Source organism: Harpia harpyja, chromosome Z (assembly GCF_026419915.1).
Source record: "Harpia harpyja isolate bHarHar1 chromosome Z, bHarHar1 primary haplotype, whole genome shotgun sequence".
NCBI lineage: Eukaryota > Metazoa > Chordata > Aves > Accipitriformes > Accipitridae > Harpia > Harpia harpyja.
Window position 1 is genome coordinate 11,733,989 of NC_068969.1, and position 19,086 is coordinate 11,753,074.

Genomic DNA, 19,086 nt, shown 5'->3' on the forward strand with positions numbered 1-19,086 from the left:
GTTTCTTGTATCCAAGATACATCTCCCTTTCTCTACCTTTCTCAGTAAAAGGACAATTGCATTTGAGAATATCTATATATAAGCAGCCATAAAAGTCCCTTTCTTTGCTGAGCATTTTGCCATGACTGCATCCCGGTTAAAAGCAGTACAGTAGTGGAAAGAGTCTGGAGTATTGAGTCAGGACAATAAGCAAGAACTGCATAACCAGACCAGTTTAGATCTTAAAAGCTCTATACATACCAATCGGCATTCTCCAGGCATGCACAGTGTACAATCAGGGCACTAACTTCATTATGCACCTTTATAGAGCAAGTTTTCTTCACCTTTCTTTCAAATTTAGAAGGGCTGAATCCCAAAAAACCACAGGCTCTAAATTCCTGGCACAGCCTAGTTAAGAACACATTCATTTTACCAAGTGAGAAGAAACTGGTTGATGTCATGATTTTATTAATCTTTACATCAATCTATGCTATGTTCCCTTTATGTAAGAAAAGCAACCTCAACAGAGGGAAGAGAGGAGGCTACAGGCTGTTACTACATACCATACTGCTCAGGACCTCCACCTCCAGAACAGCCAGCCCCAGCTTGAAATGCTATAAAGATTAAAACCCCTGTAATGCTTACTATCCAAGCACAAACCAAGAAAGAGGCCGTTCTGTAGAACAGAAGATCTGTAGATGCAGAAGTCTCAGACCTGGCCTTGTAAGAAGGACACAGAGAAGATTGCCAAGCTGAAGAGGGTTCCTTCCAGGCTGCAGTTCTGAGCAGCCAGGAGGACCCTAGTGGTATCCCCATGACTTAAGAACACTTGGGCACTTTCTTCACCTATTTTAAAGTATTTTGACTGTGGCTATCTCAGATTCTGAGATCTTAAACACCCAAAAGGAAACATCAGTGAGACCTGGCAAGTTTCATTTGAAATAGCGCATAGATCTGGTACATAGCAGTAGGTCAAGTGCACTGACAGTAAGTTAATTTTTTTCTAAAAGAAACCGCACACAAATGGCTTGGGAGGGCAGAGAAGAACAAAGAACAGAGGCTTACAAAATCCTCCCTGGAAATTAAGCAGGCAACAAGGACAGGCCTGCAAAGAGCTGCCTGAAGCAACTGATGCCGAGGAAGAGGAGAGAGCTGACTCTTGACACAGACTTGCATCCCCTTCTGAAGGTACCACATGGACATACGAACATCTCAAGTCTGTCCCCTCCCGTAACGATCCCTAACTCCAGTGTGTGGATCCTCTTCCCAAAGCCCAACAGTCCACCATCTCTCTTGGGTAACAGTTTCCTCCTGCCATTTGGTTAACAAGGTTTGTGGTATCAAGCAGTACAAGCCTGCGCTACACTGCTGAATATTTGTTAACTCCAATTCTAGTGAAGGTGTACAGTAGAGGGATGGTTACAGTTCAATAATATGTAGGTGTAGTTTTAGTTTACCTTTTTACTTTAAAAATGCTTAGGAAACTACATTTATAGAAAACCTAAGTTATTTAAGCTGCAGAATTGGGCATTTAAGAAGTTAAGAAATGCCAGATGTCCATACAACCTTATTTCTGTCCCTCTTTGATATGCCCCACGATACAGTCTTTACATGACCACATCCAAAAAAATTTCACAGGAACCCTGCCTTGTTAAGTGCACAGGGTAGAGGCACAGGGGAACAGAATTAATGTTGCATAGGCAACTGTAAATCTGGTATTTCCTAACTTTCAAGTGCTTGATTTTGCAACCTAAGTAACATTCTTAATTTATTTTTGTATCCAATAAATAAAATGGTGCATTGGTTGCCTTGCTGACAAACCGATTCCCCCACAGGTGACTCTTACACAACCTCAGAAAAATCAAGACCAGCTGTCCATACACTTGTAAGACCCAAAAGCATGTCTGCATTTTAAATTTAATAATATAAATAATAACCATAGGTGTTACTCAAACCTTGCAAAATTCTACTACCCAGTCATGTGGAGCAAGCCATTCTTTTGTCCGTGAGTGAACAAAATACCAATCTTTTCATATGAGTAAGCAAGCAGATTCTATGACTTAGCTGGTACACTTTTATGACAAATTTATTCTACTGTGTTAATCTGTATGTTGTGTCAGTTGGTAAACATCACCATTCTTTTCTCAGTGCTGTTTAACAGAAATTGTATTTCTGTTTAATGAGCATACAGCCCTCCCTTCCCCCACTAAGCTCCTCAAACCCTTTTACTCAAAAGCTAAACAAGAGCCAATAAATAAATGCATCTTTTATATTCCTATTTTACAGTGCATTTTAACTAGTGAATGTGCTATGCACTTTTATTCACCTGATTGCCTTCATTTCTGTATTATTACTGTATTTAGCATACCATCAGCAGCCAAGCAGAACCAAACTCACTCATGTTCAGACTTCAAAGCAGGAAAAATATTAATTGTGGCGTCTGCATGTTTACAGTAGATGGAGTGACATCCACCACTTCTCTCAGCTAGAGTCACCGAACATTCGGCTGACAGCCCAGGTCACTGCCTGTGCCTGCAGACAGCACTCAATCAGTTTTCACTGTACAGTTTGGCCTTGTTACTCATGTTGTGCCTGTATTAGTCTGCACATCATTTCAGTCACCAAGAAAGCGTAATTGCTTGATGCAGTGTTTTATTTGCTACCTTGCTAGAACTACAGTGCCACTATAAGAAAATAGCAGATGAAACATTAGCCCTAGTAAGCCAATGAAACATCCTTCATCTAGAAATAAGTTAGATAGAAGAATCTAACTACCTGAGCAGGTAAAATTTACTTCTGTTCATTCCTAGTGGCACTGCAACCATGCAACAGAAAATTCAAGGAACAGTATTTCTGTGGCAAATACTTTAAATACAGTGCACGTACAACAACTGTGAAACGAATTCTGGTGTTACTGATAAGATATCTGGAAAGGATTCAGTGAAAAAATACCAGTGTTGCTTACACATGATCCACTACTCAGGAATCTTTCCAGACAGGAATACTCTGGCACTCCCATATTAACTTACCACCTCCCCAAGCAAAGACAACCTCCCCAGAAGTCTGGTCTCATCCCTTAATTGAACCACATTGGATGTTCCTGTTCACTCATGTGCATGTTAATTTTTCCTCCTTTGTACCCTCCTTTGGCAGTTTGGTCAAATGCGTGGCTGAGCTACTATCAACTTGACACACACTCTGTAAACTAAATGTTGGTGTTTTCATTCATAAAAAGCCATAAGGAATTAAAAGACAAAATATGGCTGATAACTGTTAAAAAAAAGCTGTTTTCACAATCACTGCTTTTCAAAATGTCTAGCTCCCTTAAGGATAGTCTGGGTCATTGCTGGTCATCAACAAATTTAAATACTGTTTTCTCAAACTTCCTGCAGTTCCTTACTAGTACTCATCTCCACACTCTCTTATCCTTCTTCTGAAAGGCCAGATATATCTGTGAAGTGATGGTGACAAAGACCTTCCATTTGACCACTCAGGTAATGCACTTGCTGACGCAGCTCTTACTATCCTGCAAGAAAAGGAAAAAAAACCCAACACTTTCAAGAGATGTTGAAAGATAAGCTTTTTCTCTTCCATTCAGGCTTCAGAAGAGATGCTCTGATAAAAATCTTGATAACTTACCCTGCTCTCACATCTTGCTCCTGCAACAATACTTTTCTCCTTGGGGACACTTAGATCACACCAATATTCAAACAATTAGTAACATGTTGTTATTAAGCAATAAGTGATTCTTCCGTCCTCCAGAAACGAAGCATGCTAGCTACATGACAGCCTCAGTCCCCATGAGAACAAGTTTAATAAAAAAACCTCACTGTCCAGCAACCCACAAAACTTGGGAACCGAGTGGCTATGAATAAAACTAGGACATCCCATGGCTGTGACATATGAAAGGAACTGCTGAAGAAACAAGTGCAACATTATTACTATCAAATAAGTAAAGCCTAAGAGCAAGGCAAATAATGAAAAAAATACATTAAAAACTTTGAAATACATAGAGAGAATTAATTATTCTTAATGTCAGAGGAACACAGAGAAAGCATCTTTAGAAAGGACAAGCCCATTTTCATAGGAAAACATTCTGCTATGCTTAAAATGGGAAACAATCACAGCTGAGACATGCATGTATTTTTCACTATACAAGCTCCAAAGTGCAGAAGGCACAGCTTGCGCTATTCCAAGCAAGGCAGAGAGTTTTCCTTCTCCTTTTGTTTCTGCCACAGAGCTACTGATTTACGAGCATCCTCGACAATAGGACCCTGTGGCAACCATCCTAAGATAAATCCTGCTTCTGCAAACACTTTCAAAACTGGCAGAATATCTGAGTCATGCAGGAAAGCATGATGTATTTCTACGGTTCACCTTTCCGTTGAATCTCTCTGCACTCGACCTCCATGTCCATGGAAGCAAAAGAGCAAATAACGTGACAAATATAAAGGATTTATCCCAGGAACTGAGTAACTGCTTCGTGAGTCAGACTAGAATTAATCTGCAATGCTGCATAGAGGTAAAATTCAGCGAGGAAGGTATTTCAGAGATGACATTAGGATAATACAAGTGTCTTTGCCCACAGAACTGTGAAGAGCTGACTGGTGAGCAGACTGTCTCCAGAAGCCAGCAAGACCAAGGACAACAGTTGCTGTTTATCTTCATAAATTGCTTGTCTCTGACTCCAGGGGCTGCTGACTTGCTACAGTTTAGCAAACCCACATTCACAGCCACCACTTTATGCCAATTCAGAGTGAGAAACTTTCTTCAGAGCATCTCATTTGCCCCTTTTTTCACCAAGATTCGCACGTCACACTCCTTAAAGCAACACCGGTGTTCACAACAGCACTCTCAGCCTTGCTTTTACCTTTTTATCAGTAACAAGCCACTTATTCCCAGCCTAGCTCTTTTTCCTATCAAAATTACATTTGTCAGGCAGCCAAGGTTTTACAAAAATGAAGTGTCCAGAGGGCAACAGTCTCTGCCTCCACGTAACTACGCCAGAAAGATGCTCTTGACTGAAACTTCCTTCCACTGAACTTCTCCCCTCTCTCAAGTCCTCTCTGCAAGAGAAAACTGGACTAGTATTTCACATCATTTTAAAAATCATCAAGTTAAGCAAATAGAAACCTTGGCCGGTGCCCTCTTACTTCTGAGGGAATGGCAGATTTTGATTTTCCTTAAAACTAACCCCTAAAGACTTACTCTAACCCCAAAACAAATCTGGTCTAAAGCAGAACAGGAGCATTCACACACTTCTACAACAGTTATGAGATAAAAATCGTAACTGCAGTTTGAACCATGCAACTTTTTCATGACCAAGATGCAATCCCAGCATGGTTAGAAGCAAGTTTCCTGCACTATGCAACACGTCAGACAACACTAACTTAACCAAAAAGGCAGATGATAAATGTTTTAAAGCCAAGTTTCTCAGATACTACAATAATACATACCAAAAAAAAAAAGGTATTAAAAAAATCAGCAGGTAAATAAGCAAGGAGATGAAAAAAAAGAGGTTCAAGGATATGCTGCAGAGAGGTAAATTCAAAGATCCTGGTGAACAACAGTAGTCAGGCTTTCTTTCTTTCCCAGTGTTCCACTCAGTCTTGGCATTAAAGAGGCAAGACACCAAAAGGAAACAGTGAGCAGTACAAAGAGAAATGCAAGGGTACTTCAATTTTTGTAGAACATTTACCATCACTTGAGCAGATAAGAAAAAACCAGGAAGCTTCGGCATGATTTTTCACTAAAACATACTAGTTCAAGACCATTTGCTAGTTTAAGTATGATTTTTTTACTTTTTTAAAATACAGTGTTTACCCAGTTCATGGATTTGATTTCTATATGAAACAGCAAAAATGTCACACTTGCTCTTAGAGAGCCAAAAAATCTTTCAGAATAAATGTTCTTTTATTAAAGAAATAAACCTTAAAATCCAGGAGAGTGCCATGCACAAGGGGAACAAAAGAAAAGTACTATGATGCTGAAGCTTAATGAATTTACAATTCTTACTATTCCATCAGTGCTCTGAAATTAATCAGAATAGGAACAAAAAGTCAAACCATAAATGCCTGATTTCTCCTGGGTAAACTGGTAGTTAAGCTGCAGGGAATTTATTTTAATTCTAGCAGCAAGCAGGGGGGGCTTGGGAGAGCCCACATCAGATTAGCAGCAACGTTTTACAAATAGGCACGATTGAATTCCACTACAACCCAGTTATGGGAGCATGTTTCCACCCTGTACTGAACTCAGGAAGGTGGACATTGCATGCCCCTACCTCCCTCTCTCCCAGCCTTTCAGGAAGCTATGAAGCTAATTTTCCCCAGCAGTATTCTCTGGAGGAGCAGTTCACTTCTCATGAAGGTAACATGTATTTTTTAATTATTATTATTTTATGCCTCCCCAGGGAAGGTGAGGAGGGGGGAGCTTCCTTGCTCAACAGAGAAAGAAATTTTCCTGTATCAGTGCCAAGAACAGACACCCTAAATTCAGCGATCCTAATCTCCAGCCATCCATCAGCAGCAGGGTGGGACCAGCTGATTCAGATTTTCTATTAGCTAGTGACTTTGTGTACTAAAATAAACCACTGTACCACCCAGTTATTCCTGCTGCTCTCTGCTCTGCAAAAGCACAAACTTAATAGTAGCTACCCCAACTAGCACTGTAAGTACTTCCCCAGCAGGCCTTTTGTAACTGGCACAATCCTCTTCCCACCAACTCTCCCGAGTCCCTGCGTGTCCCTGTGATTTTACAGCATAAGCGTTTCTTACGAAATTTGCTCCACTATCCTTTTGGCACCCATCACAGAAAATGCCAACTCTGAGTATCTACAGTACCACAGGAGGCAGAATCAGAGAACAAACCTAACCTGCAGATGGACTATTCAATGGCAACCGTTCATTTACAGGGCCAATTAGTATTCATACAGACAGTGATCAAGGCCCATATATAATGCACACTGTGAGACAGATGAAGACAGGATAAAATAATAAAACCTCCAGCTCTATATTTTAAAAAGCATGGGAAGATATCAAAACAGTTCACAAATATATCAGCCTAGTAAATTACTCTATTGGTCAAATATTAAATAACCCACATTCACTGGTTATTTTCTGGATCAGAAAATAAAATATGTGTAATTTGATTAACATTATTCCATTATTTACACAGTAAAATCAATAGCAGAATACATAACTGGCAAAGGATTTGAAAATAACATTAAATAAAAACAACTAAAAATGCATGACCAAGGCTAACAGCAAATTCTGTTAACCCAGTCAGGCAACTCACACAGTTGGTACTCTGCTAGTTTTCAAATCCCATAGACTAGTACCATGAATTGGGAGCAAAAATAAAGCAAGCATCTGAGACCAGTTTATTTCAGTTAAACAAAACACAAGCAGCTTGTGTCTCCATGGGTCACACAAACTTCTGTTCTCATTTATATTCCTACAGCCACAGAGAAACAAAAGGACTTGGTAAGCCAGGTCTCGCTGGATATTAACAGCATGGGCCACGCACAAGCAAGTAAATTTTTAGCAAAGATAAAGGCAAATGTTTCATGAGTTCAAGATAGCTCTAGAGCATCAGAAGAACTGGTATCCAGACATACGCACTTGTTCTAGAGCTTCTCTGCAGCTTAGAGGACAGAATACTTTGGACCTGTTGTTCTAGTTCAACATCACCATCAGCCAAAGAGAAAAGTAGCCAGCCATTTCAAAGAAAGGAAACAATACACCTGCTACCAAAATTTTGAAGAGTGACTGCTGATTTTGGGTGTCCCATATAACCCATATTAACAAAGACAAAATTTTCAGGAAGCTACAGATATCCTCCTCCTACCTACCTTCCTAGTGACAAAATTGGCATCCAAAAAACCAACAAAACACCACAGGTCTGTAGTTCCTTTGAAAAGAATGGCCTCCAAAGTCAGTAGTGGAAATTCAAAGGAGAAACTTTTTTTCTAAAAGTATCTAAACCAGCCACATAGAAAGCTCAGAGAAAAAGAGGACATATGAATTGCCCATTTGATCAATTAATATAGTGGGGCATTTAAAAAAGAACCTCACTAATTCAAAATCATGCCCTGACAGGGATCTTGGTTTATTCTTTACTATTAAATTACTAAAGCAAACAAACAAAGAAGTATTCAAGAAGTCTGCATTATAAATTGAAAACATGGTAAGGTATGCTAAGTGTTTAGTCTCCTACAATAAAATAAGGAGAGATATAAGGAGAGATATTATGCAGTACTCAACACAGCTTTACGGAATTTTGAAAGGAGGAGGTAACAACACTAAACATTTTGTTCAAACAGGTTTTGGATTAGGAAAATAAAAATTAATAGTTCTTTACCCAAAAGTTAATAAAATACCTACCGCACTAATATATCAAGTAAACATTTGCTAAAGTTTACATCAGCTCTGCTCAGTTAGGGGTAAGCAATTAAATTATTTATATATTGCACATCTCCACCTAAACCATTCATCATGAAAAATTCCACTACAGGATGTATAAACAAATGGTTCTCCACTGATTACTGAAAGGTAGCCACCACCAAGATCGAACTTGCAACACCAATGTAAATAATACCAACCACTATAGATAGTATATCTACCCATACTTAAGGGATAGTAAAAAAAATCCCAATTAATTTTTACTGTAGATGCTAACTCCTCCAGAAAGCACACCTCTATTTTCTGCCACAATTTTCAATGTACTGCAGAATAACTGTGTAAAATATGTCAATGGAAAGCTGGAAGTTTTGTCAACTGGGAAGAGAACAGATGAGCCACTTAGGAAGGTACACAAACAAAGCAAGTTTGCAGGAAGAACAGAGTGGCTAGACATCAAAAGGATCAGTGAAAAAACAGCATCAAATTACTCAACGCAGCATTGAACGAATAAACTAGTCACTTTTAAGCAGTGATTTCTGACTGTTTGCAAGCAGACAAGATGTAATATACTACGTATACAAACATAAGAAAAATGTGTATAAAGACTCTGGAACATAACAGTGAAAATTCTGTAGCCCACCAATATGTGTACTTAACACAGAACAAATATTTCCTCTTCCCATGTATAGCATTAGAGAGGCAGCTTACCCTTTCCACTTGTCCTTCTTTGTGCTTCAGTTTGTACACTTTCAGCTTTGGAAGGAAAGTCTCCATGTAGTTCTTGTCTTCCATGCCTTGGAGCAGTACCCCATGGAACGCCAACCTGCAGGTATTTGCGTGAATATCTGTATCCAGCTTGGAGCCGATCACAAGGCACAATTTAGGACAAGTGACTGGTTTTTCAAACTCTAGTAAAGCCCACTGTTGTTTTGGGAGCTGAACTTCTCCTGCCTGGTCATTTTCTTTGTTCTCTGAATTTGAGTCCTTTGACAAATATTCCTCTTGATAAAGATAATCTTTTTCGAAGTCAAAAACATTTTCTTTAATTTCTTTATTGAAGTCAGCAGGGGCTGGACTGAAAAACATCACTCTTCCCATAACTGTTTCATGACCAACTGTGATATGGAACTTGGCCTTGGTCTGAAGAGCTCCTCGAAAATACTGGATTTTCTTCAGGGAAATTATTGCAGCATGGATGGTGTGAAGTGATTCTGGGGTGCAAATTAGGCCTCGTTCTAGCAGTTTGGGATCAAACTGGGTTACACAGATACCCACTCTGTCACCCTGCATAGCGTAAGTCACAGGAGTGTGGAACATCTGCATGGACTTGACTTTCTTTATCACCTATTGATGAAAGACCAAGAAAAAAAAAGCAGCAATTAATTGCACGAGGGCATCACAAGCACGAAGCCACATATCACATCCTGCTGTCTTGTAAGAGGACTGAACTTCTAGAATAGTCCACAGTTCAAAAAGTTGAAAGTGAACAGAGAACATACTCCATCATTTAGAATTACCACAGGTTTGAGCTTCCTAGCTTATTCTACTTCTGTTCATGAGACTGTAAGATCATCATTTCCACAATTACATTGATATTTGCACCATCTGTGCTGCAGTACCTACATACTCTCTGCAAATCAACAGATATACCCACACCATGGAATAGCTTATTTAATGTACTCCCCCTAAGCACCTGCACCATCAAAGGTGTAGCACTACAATACCCATCCATGCACCTATGTGACTGTTTTCCCACCCCTTCTATGAAAAACATTTCACACACTTTGACTTGGTTGAATTCAACTGTAAAACGTTCAGAACAAAAAACATTTCCTTATATTGTATTTGTACAACACCTAGCACAATGAAGTATTGCAAACCATCATTGCAAAATAGTAATACAAAAATCTACCATCTCCTAGTCTATGACATTCCATATATTAAAAAAAAAAAAAAAAAAAAGGCCTCAAAGGTTTCTTCCAGAGATTTGAATGTTCATAAATATACGGCTAGTGTTACTGTCACAAAAATGTGGGGTTCCACCTGTTAATATTATCATAGGAAAAGTACAGCACTGGCCACCACTTAAAATTTATTTAGCTCTTCCCAGATGCTATAAAAGTTTGACCTTAATGAGCTTGCTATTGTATTACTTATTTCAAAGAGTTCTCAAGGGGAAGGGAAGAATGAAATAAGCTTTTAGAGATCAGTCTAGGCTCAGCTTCGTCAGATTAAATCAGTTTAGTTTAACAAGGCTTTATTTTGGCTTTTCTTTCAGTTCTGCAAACCTTCCTTTAGTAAGATTCCCCCCCCCCCCCATTTCCATGTAACCAAACATTTTTTCTGATAATATGTTTATGTTGCTACCTGTTACATCCATACTAATGCTGGATGCTTGGACAGGTAACCACTCTGCTTGCAGTCTCTACACTAGACAGCTTTTAATACTGAAATGATATTTTCAGCAATAAAAAAATATTTATCTTCTAAATAAATATTAAGCACTTGAACAAGAGTCCTTAGCACAGAAAAGTTACACACAACATTTTTGAAAGGCTGAAACCTCAAAATTGAGATCCAAGAACTGAAGCCTCCATGGAAATGCTCTGTTCCAGAGAATTTCTTTAGTATGTCTTTATCAATATACAATAGATTATACTGTGAATGCATACAGAACAACAACATTGTTAGAACAGATCTCAACTCTCAGTATAATTTCTTCTTCTCTCTCCCTTTTCCTAGTACCAATTCTACAGCTATCAAAAGGTTCACGTCAAATGCTACTGTGCAATTCTCAGCATTCAAGCCATTAGTATCTGTCTTACTCAGCTGGAACTGTTCTCAAATCAATCTCCAACCACTGCATATCCCTTAGTAGCCCATCTTTGAATCCTGGCCCACCTTATTTATCTTCTAACTCCTGAAAATAAAACCAAAATATGCAAGCACTGATGAAGAGAATCCCAAACCAAAGGACTGGACTCAGCAGATGCAGGCTTCATCCTCAGTACGTCACACAGCTTAAAGCCCATCATTTAGGTTAGATGAGACTGAACAGTCTAGAGAAGTTAACCTTATTAATTTTAATCACAGAATTATTTACTTACAGGATAATACTGAAAATACCAGCTTTTCTTCTGCGTCTTGGATGCAATACATAAGCGGAAACAAAACTAAGTTTTTCACCTTTTCCTTTTCTACAAAGCCTGCTGCCCTATATGAAGGACATAGTACTTGGCTTCAGACAAATCTTAGTATCGCCTAGTTTGGTGATGTTGGGAATAGGTGTACAAAGAGAAGACTGTAGAAAAAAAAGGAAGAAAAACTCATGAGGGGAAGAAATTGCAGAAACCTAGATCAAAATAGAGGAGTATAGATGAAAAGTCTATTGGCTGAACTAAAACCTTCAGTAACTGGAATATAAAGAGCTCTCCAAATAAGCCAGCAAAAAATGGTCACAGGCAATATACAGAAAGCTGAATAAAAACGTGAAAAAGTCTAGCAGCTACATAGCTTCTAGAAAACAACAAAAATCCTGTATTCCTTCTTGAAGTCATAACTACACAAATAACAATGGCCATAAGCTTCACCACTACAAATATTGTTAGGGTTCCCTGGATATCTGGCTGCTAACCAAAACCAAAAGAAATGCCCTTTTTCAGATTATAAGAAGTTATTATTGCAACATTTTTCAGATCAAATGCCACATCAATGCCTCTGTATTCTTGGAGAATCCACAGAATATTATGACAAAGGAGATCAAGAGGTATATTCATGTAAGAGAAGAACTCCTCACTAAAAAGCCTGGACCAAAATAGTTTGGTATAATCTTAACTAATGTCAGAACAGACTTAAAAGGCCATTCTAAATACTCACTAGGATTTCAGTTTCAAGCATTTTTGTACTCAAATACATACTCATTATCCCTTTAGCCAAACCTCCTAGACAGTACTACCTATCTAGATGAATTAGGGAGAAAAAATTTAGCATTTATCTCCACCTTTCTATTCACTTCCAAGGTCATACTTTTGAAGGCTGGAAGTATGGGGGCTTGAATCAAACCCTTCCTTCTTTCATTTGCTATAACCTACTCCTCCCTCTCCACTTTCAATCACTGTGATAGCTGCAACACTGGTGATACAAGTAATGTTTAAGGACTTAAAAAAAAAGCTGGTTTTCTAAATACATGTGTTCCAAAAAAAAAAAATAAACAAGCACTACAAGATTGAAATTGCCACATGAAAAGTGCCAGCCCAAACCATTTTGAAGACTTCTGTGATTTCATATGTGATATCAGCAGTAAATCTTTCATCTTCTACACCCATGGACAGGGTGAATAAGTGACAAGAACTAAGGAATCTTCCAGCACCATCCCTCTTCAACACAAAACCAGAACTAAAAGATGCACAAGAGATCTATGCAGTTTTCTATCTTAAACGGAGCCACAATACTAAGATTTTTCTCTTTATTATTAATATTCCAATTTATAATAGAAACTACTCACCTAAACAGTTGAGTGAAATTATTACAGAAAATACCTGCCAGTCTCTAGAACAGTCTACATGCATTCATCTGAAATATCTTTCACAGATTCACATAATATTAAAGAATAAGAATTATGTTTAAAAACACGTATTCTTGTATCCACATACTCAGAACACATCTTAGCTTTTAATTAAGCATCTATGAAACATTTCTTAAAAGTGTTATGCCTACCCTCTCCCCTTAAATTCAATCAAATGATTAGGCTTGATGCATCTGACATGCACATAAATAATGATCAGAAGGAGAATTAACAAGTTCTTCTAAAACATTCACATCACAAACTTCTTCAATGAGATTTGCAGTCCTCAACCATGGCATACAGAGCTGGCTTGCATCAGAATACTAGCTCTGTTCTTCCACATTTCGCAGTGTTAAACAACATTTAAGAGAGTATACAATTGTAAAGGTCACTTTCCATGACAAAAAGCTTGCTGCAATTCCTACATGTAGGAGAAACTTGGCAGTGGAGTATCAATACAGGAGCATTTTCCAGTGTTGCGTGAGGCTCCCATTAATACATTCGCTTATGGTCCTCACAGCCTCCAGTGCAAGTTCAGGAAAAGTTTTGGATCCTAACTAATTCTCTCTCAGGCTGCTCTTTCAGGAAACAGTATCCTAATTAAAAAACCCACTGAAAATCTGCAGAATCATGTAAAGGTAAGTTTTCTTCCACCAACCAAAGAAGATTATCTGTGCTGCCCCCAACTCTCATGGGAGGCAAGCCCCCCACATCCTGGCTGTGCTCACCCAGAGCTTTAAGAATCACCTGATTTCTTTGTAGCTGGGTCTGGCTTTCAGACAGGTTTGCTTGTTCTCAGACACATAAAGGAAAAGATACTGCATTACTCAACCTACTGAAAATCAGCACTTCGTGCTGACCTATCCAGTACCTTGCAGAAGATTTAATCAGCCCATCTATATTTGTTCTAAATGTAAATGGTTTTTCCCCTTATATTCATGGTATCTATTCTTGTATCTAAAATTCCCATAGACGTATCAGAGGACAGAGAAAAGTAAATGGGAGGAACACATTCAAGTCTGTTCCTTTTTTTCTACACGTTCTCAGAATCAGAGAGTTCTACAGTACCAGAATCAACTGTAAAAGGAATATACAGCACAGTACCCTAACTGACAATAAACTCTGTTCCAAGAGCATAACATATGTAGGAATTAGAATCTGACCAGAACAATGCTAGAGTGCGCTTTGGTGATGGGGGGGTGTATTAGATCACACAAGAACCGAGTTGGAATTGCATCTCCTTCAAAAGGTCAGATGTGGAACCAGCAGAGAAGTGAATCAGTGAGTTGATCTGCACCCACTGGATCAAATAACAAGAGCCAGAGTAGCTTTAAATCACTAGCTTCCTGTTTTCTGAGCAGACCATGAACATCAGTACAGTATTTCATTCCCTTTCACTGCGACCCCGACTGACAGAGACATTCATCCATGGTTTAAAATACTCCAAATGTAACGTTCTTCTTCAAGAGACTGAACTACATAACTAAAATTCATCTTTGTTTCGTCTGACCTTTAAAATACAAACCTGGAAGCACTGAAAAGGATGCAACTGGCCCTCAGTACTAGATTTGTTTCTCTTCTGTGTATCTAGTTTCCCTATGTAAGGGATCCCCACAAGTTATAGCACAGTTCTAAACTTTTACATATTTTCTTTAGCTTTACAGCAATAGAAATTTCAGGCAGGGATTTGGAGTTGGGGCTTGATCCACCCATTTACCACCAGAATGACATTAAATACTTCAGAGCATTCTGTCCTGAGCAATAGGAATTCATAACCAAGACCAGCTATGACCAGTATCTTTGGCATTTCTTTCGAGCATCCAGTTTTAGTCCTCAAAATGCTGTCTGTAAAACAACTTCTATCTCATCTTGTCCAAGGAAAATAGCGCAAGGCCCATTTTAGCAGTTCACTAGAGACATATTTTACTCTTCTTCTGGGCATTTAGACACAGAAAGAAAGTGAACAATATTGAGTGCAACTTTAAAAGAGACAGACTTTATTGCACGCAAACAATGTAGGTAAGCATGGAAAATTGGACACCATTACAAAACTTGCTACAAACTTCACTAAGAAATTAACTCACATTTTATTTTCTAATAATGGCACAAGGGAATTGATTATATCTCATCATATAAATCAAGAACCATGTGTTGAAATCTCACATCATTTGCAAAGGGATTTGCTTCACTTTTAAAATTTTATTTGTATAATCACATTAATGTTCCTGAAGCATTATGTAAAGGTCTATAAAAAGGGTGAGAAAGAAGTTTGTGTGTTCAAATGTAGATTAAAAAAAATGCAAAACAGAAATCAAAGCACCCAAACAGTTCAGCCCTTGAGATAAACAAATGTATTCAATATAAGAGAACCCATTATTTGAAGACCAAAGGAAAAGCCCACTAGGATTTTCAAAGCAGTTTAGTACAGACTAATAGAAAACAGGATACAGAAAAAGTCCACTAATGACTTTTCCCCCGATATGTCAGAGCTTCTTTTCCTTTATTTATCCAACTTCCATTAAGTTATCAACCATAGGCCATTGCTCATAGCTTCTTTAGATAAGAACCTAGCCATTCTGCTGTCTCCCAATACAACCATATTTCCCTGTAATACTGATGAGAAACTGCAAAGTTAAAATAATTAGTCTCAGCAATCTATTAGAGAAAATACTGATTATAAATGCAGTATTTATAAAAGGAGTATTACATATGTATTACAAAAAGAGACCTCACTGAAAATGCAGAGGACTCAGCAAGTTGAAAATTATGACCAAATCCTTAAGCCCAGCTGCTAAGAGCTGCATCTTTAAACTTACATCCAAGAAGGAAGAGGAACTGATAAATGAAGAAAGCACTGTTTCAGCCCTGAGGTTTAGAAATACACCAAGAGCAAGCCTGCCTGAATCAGCAACCAAACAAGAAAAAAAAACAAACCCCAAACCAACCTACCTTGAGAGGCATAAACTGACCACACGTTGTAGCCAAGTGCCAAATACAAGAAACACCACCTTAATATCAGCCAGTAGAAGTGCCTCCTTACAGCTAAGGAGGAGCAGCAAACTGAGGCCCAACTGCATGACCAAAACGCATCCCATATCTGCTGCTTTTGAAAGTGAGGACTGCCTTCCTCCCTACTGCTCTACTACAAATCCAAATAAAGAATAAGGCATCTCATCTTCCTGCTTCCAGTATCATCTCTTGGTGGTCAGAGGATATCAAGCTGCACTCTCAAAAAAATGCAGCCTACTTGTCTGAAAGGCTACCTCAATTTTTAGTTTTCAGCCAGCCCTTGTCTAAGCACATACACTGAAACTAAGCAAAGCTCTAATTCAGACCTAAGACTCCTCTTACATGTAAGCAGATCTTTTCATAAATTATCTTCTAAATGTGAACAATGCCGAATTCTTTGCTTTATGAGGGACAACCATTCACAAGCAAAGCTGAGTCCTATGATGAGTAGGCAGCAATGTGTTTAGCAAAGGCAGCAAACCATTCCTGTTTGAAAGTGTCAAAAGGACACCTAGGCTGTGAAGGCACAAGACAGCAACAAAGAGCATTCAGAAATCGTGAGTCAAGGCCTCTGCCCTACTCCATCCACATCCTCCATCCAAAAAACAACAAACAAACAAACCCTTTTATTTTAAAAATTAAGATATAGAATACTTTCTTAATTAACTGAGATGCCTTTGTGGTTCACGTCCTATCTCAATGAACATTGAGAAATATCCAAATCTTCAACCAGGATTTCAGAACAGCGTAAAATTGAGATAAAACAGAAGCTGTCAATAGGACATTGTTGAACAGCAATCACACAATGCAAACTTTGCCCACTGCTCAGGTTGTGGAAAGCCATCTTTTCTAAGTCACCATCACAATGGCAGCTAAGACCAACTACAAAGAGTAGAAGCCTCAAAGAATCTGAAATAATTTCAAGTCTGTGGGTGCCACCAAGATCATGTGGCTTAGTAACCATTTTCTAAAAGATCTTGAATATTTCTAGAATCTATTATTTATCCATGGCCTCACTTTGCCTGCAGATGGGAAAGGAATGTAGCACCTGGAAGAAAAACTATTTCATATAGAATGATTCTTTTAACTTAATTTTTTAAAATGAAGTTTATAAGGGCATTCACCATATGACCACTGTGGTGCTTATGTAATGCCACACACATGCTATTGGATTTTTTTTTTTAATATACTCCTCCTCCTGATAAAATAACACCATAGCCTGAAAAGCCTGCACTGCCACACTGGAATAAAGCAATACAAAAGGGGATGCTAAAATCCCTTTAGCTTATTTCCTTTCACAGCATCTAAAATATGGCTATGCACCCAGTAAATAAAGAAGCAGGTCAATGATCTTACTCCCATACTGCTCTGCTTTAATACTATAATTTTAATTTAAATTACATGTATGCTATATTCATGCACATAACCACAAATCAAAAATTAGCAAGTGTTAAGATTAAGATTTTGCACATAAAGTTAAGTGATCTTCTGTGCCTACACATTCTCCTGTAGCCTTTAAGTATATAATCTCAAATTTTTTCAACCAAACCTAATCCATCCCATGCACAGGCTGGACAAAGCTCACTGAATAAGAGAACTATCGTCTATTTATAGTGACTGAACTGCCCTGAATTCATTATTTACTGTAAACCATCAAATTCACACTGTATTGCATATACACTATCTTACTGGAGTATTTATTTGGTAAACTTCAGTAATCTTGTCACCCTTGTGATATAACATGGCATTATGCCTCACTGCAGATAGGAAACTCAACTGCATCATTTGTCACAATCCAAATTCTCAAGAAAAACCCACTGTCCAGTTTTTGAAAGCAAAAGGCTGATTTTTCAGAATATTTATCATTTCATAGCAATTTTCTTCATTCACAGCAAAGCTTCCAATAGCCTTAACCACTTCGACCAATTTTCAACGCACAGCAAAATGCCCAAATCCAACCCATACCTCCCCAGCTTCCACATGAGAATGCTGTGAGAGATGTTACCCAAGCCTTACTAAAGTCGTGACCCTTCCTGTCTCTACATTTTGCCACAGAAGGCAATCAGACTGGTCAAGCATGATTTGCCCTTGCAATGTTCCCCAGTAATTACATGTTCTCAATATGCTCTTCAGCTGCCACCCATTACATCTCCTCCTCTACCTGGGATTCACAAGGGGAACACCAAGAGCACTAAGCCCCACTGCACCTTTATTTTCTCTCTGCTTTGTCTCTTCTAGGTTTGGGTGAATCTATTCACATAGGGGAAGACCACATCCCCCTCTGGCCAAAAGAGCATAACAGCTATACGCGTTGAACACTTGAGGCTGTAGGTAGGTAAGAGATCCCCACACTCCAATGATGTGTGGAAGGAAGCAGAAGCCAGACGCCTACTATATATCCTTTCACCTCCACCAAATGACTAAAATATCTCATAGGTTTTTGTAACCAAAAAAGGAATCTTAAGATGTCAAGCATCCTTAAATTAAGTAGTACTGCTTGTGCCATCTATCACTACAGATGACAAAGTACACATTTTAAAAGCATAATATAATGCCAATAAGCTTAGCCAGCAAGTATCTAGGCAGAGAGTGTCAGACCCATAGTAAAACTATGGCATAGAATAAGCTTAACATTTACATACCAATTAAAATTTCTGCAACTTATCAAAAAATATTTCAATAAAATATTTTTCAAAGAAAAAAAAATCCCAAAAGAAGTCAAAACCAATGCAAAATGATAGGTTAAAGAAAGGCTGTCTGGAATTTTCTTCTTCCAACAGAATGAACTGAATTTTTTTTTCCAAATAGATTTAGGTTTAGAACAATAATAATACTTTTATCTGAAGACTTCAAAGTCACATGCAAAGGAATATATCACAGTAAACACAGGGTTGAAGGTTTTATAGAAGAATTTCTACTGGGATTTTTTTCTTCTTCTTTAAAAGAAATTTGTTTACTACCAGTCTTTGAAAAGCATAAAAGGGAAGAAACTATAGGGTAAAGAAGTAAAACTTTTACGTGTAAGGAACATTTGGAGCTTTGTGAGAAGACTGGTTTTGGTAGAATGTGTGACATGTAGCCCAATGTCAGTAATATTATATCTCAAATAAAAATCAGCCCATGAATATACATAAT

At 38.2% G+C, this 19,086-nt stretch overlaps 1 protein-coding gene across 3 annotated transcripts in view; it reads right to left on the bottom strand.

Moving 5' to 3' along the window:
- Positions 1-19,086, bottom strand: part of EEFSEC (eukaryotic elongation factor, selenocysteine-tRNA specific) — a 129,334-nt gene that overhangs the window by 47,454 nt on the left and 62,794 nt on the right. For all 3 annotated transcript variants that reach the window (XM_052776856.1, XM_052776857.1, XM_052776858.1), the window contains exon 5: positions 9,087-9,722. In XM_052776856.1, the coding sequence (XP_052632816.1) occupies positions 9,087-9,722 (636 nt within the window). The remainder of the gene's footprint in view (positions 1-9,086; positions 9,723-19,086) is intronic.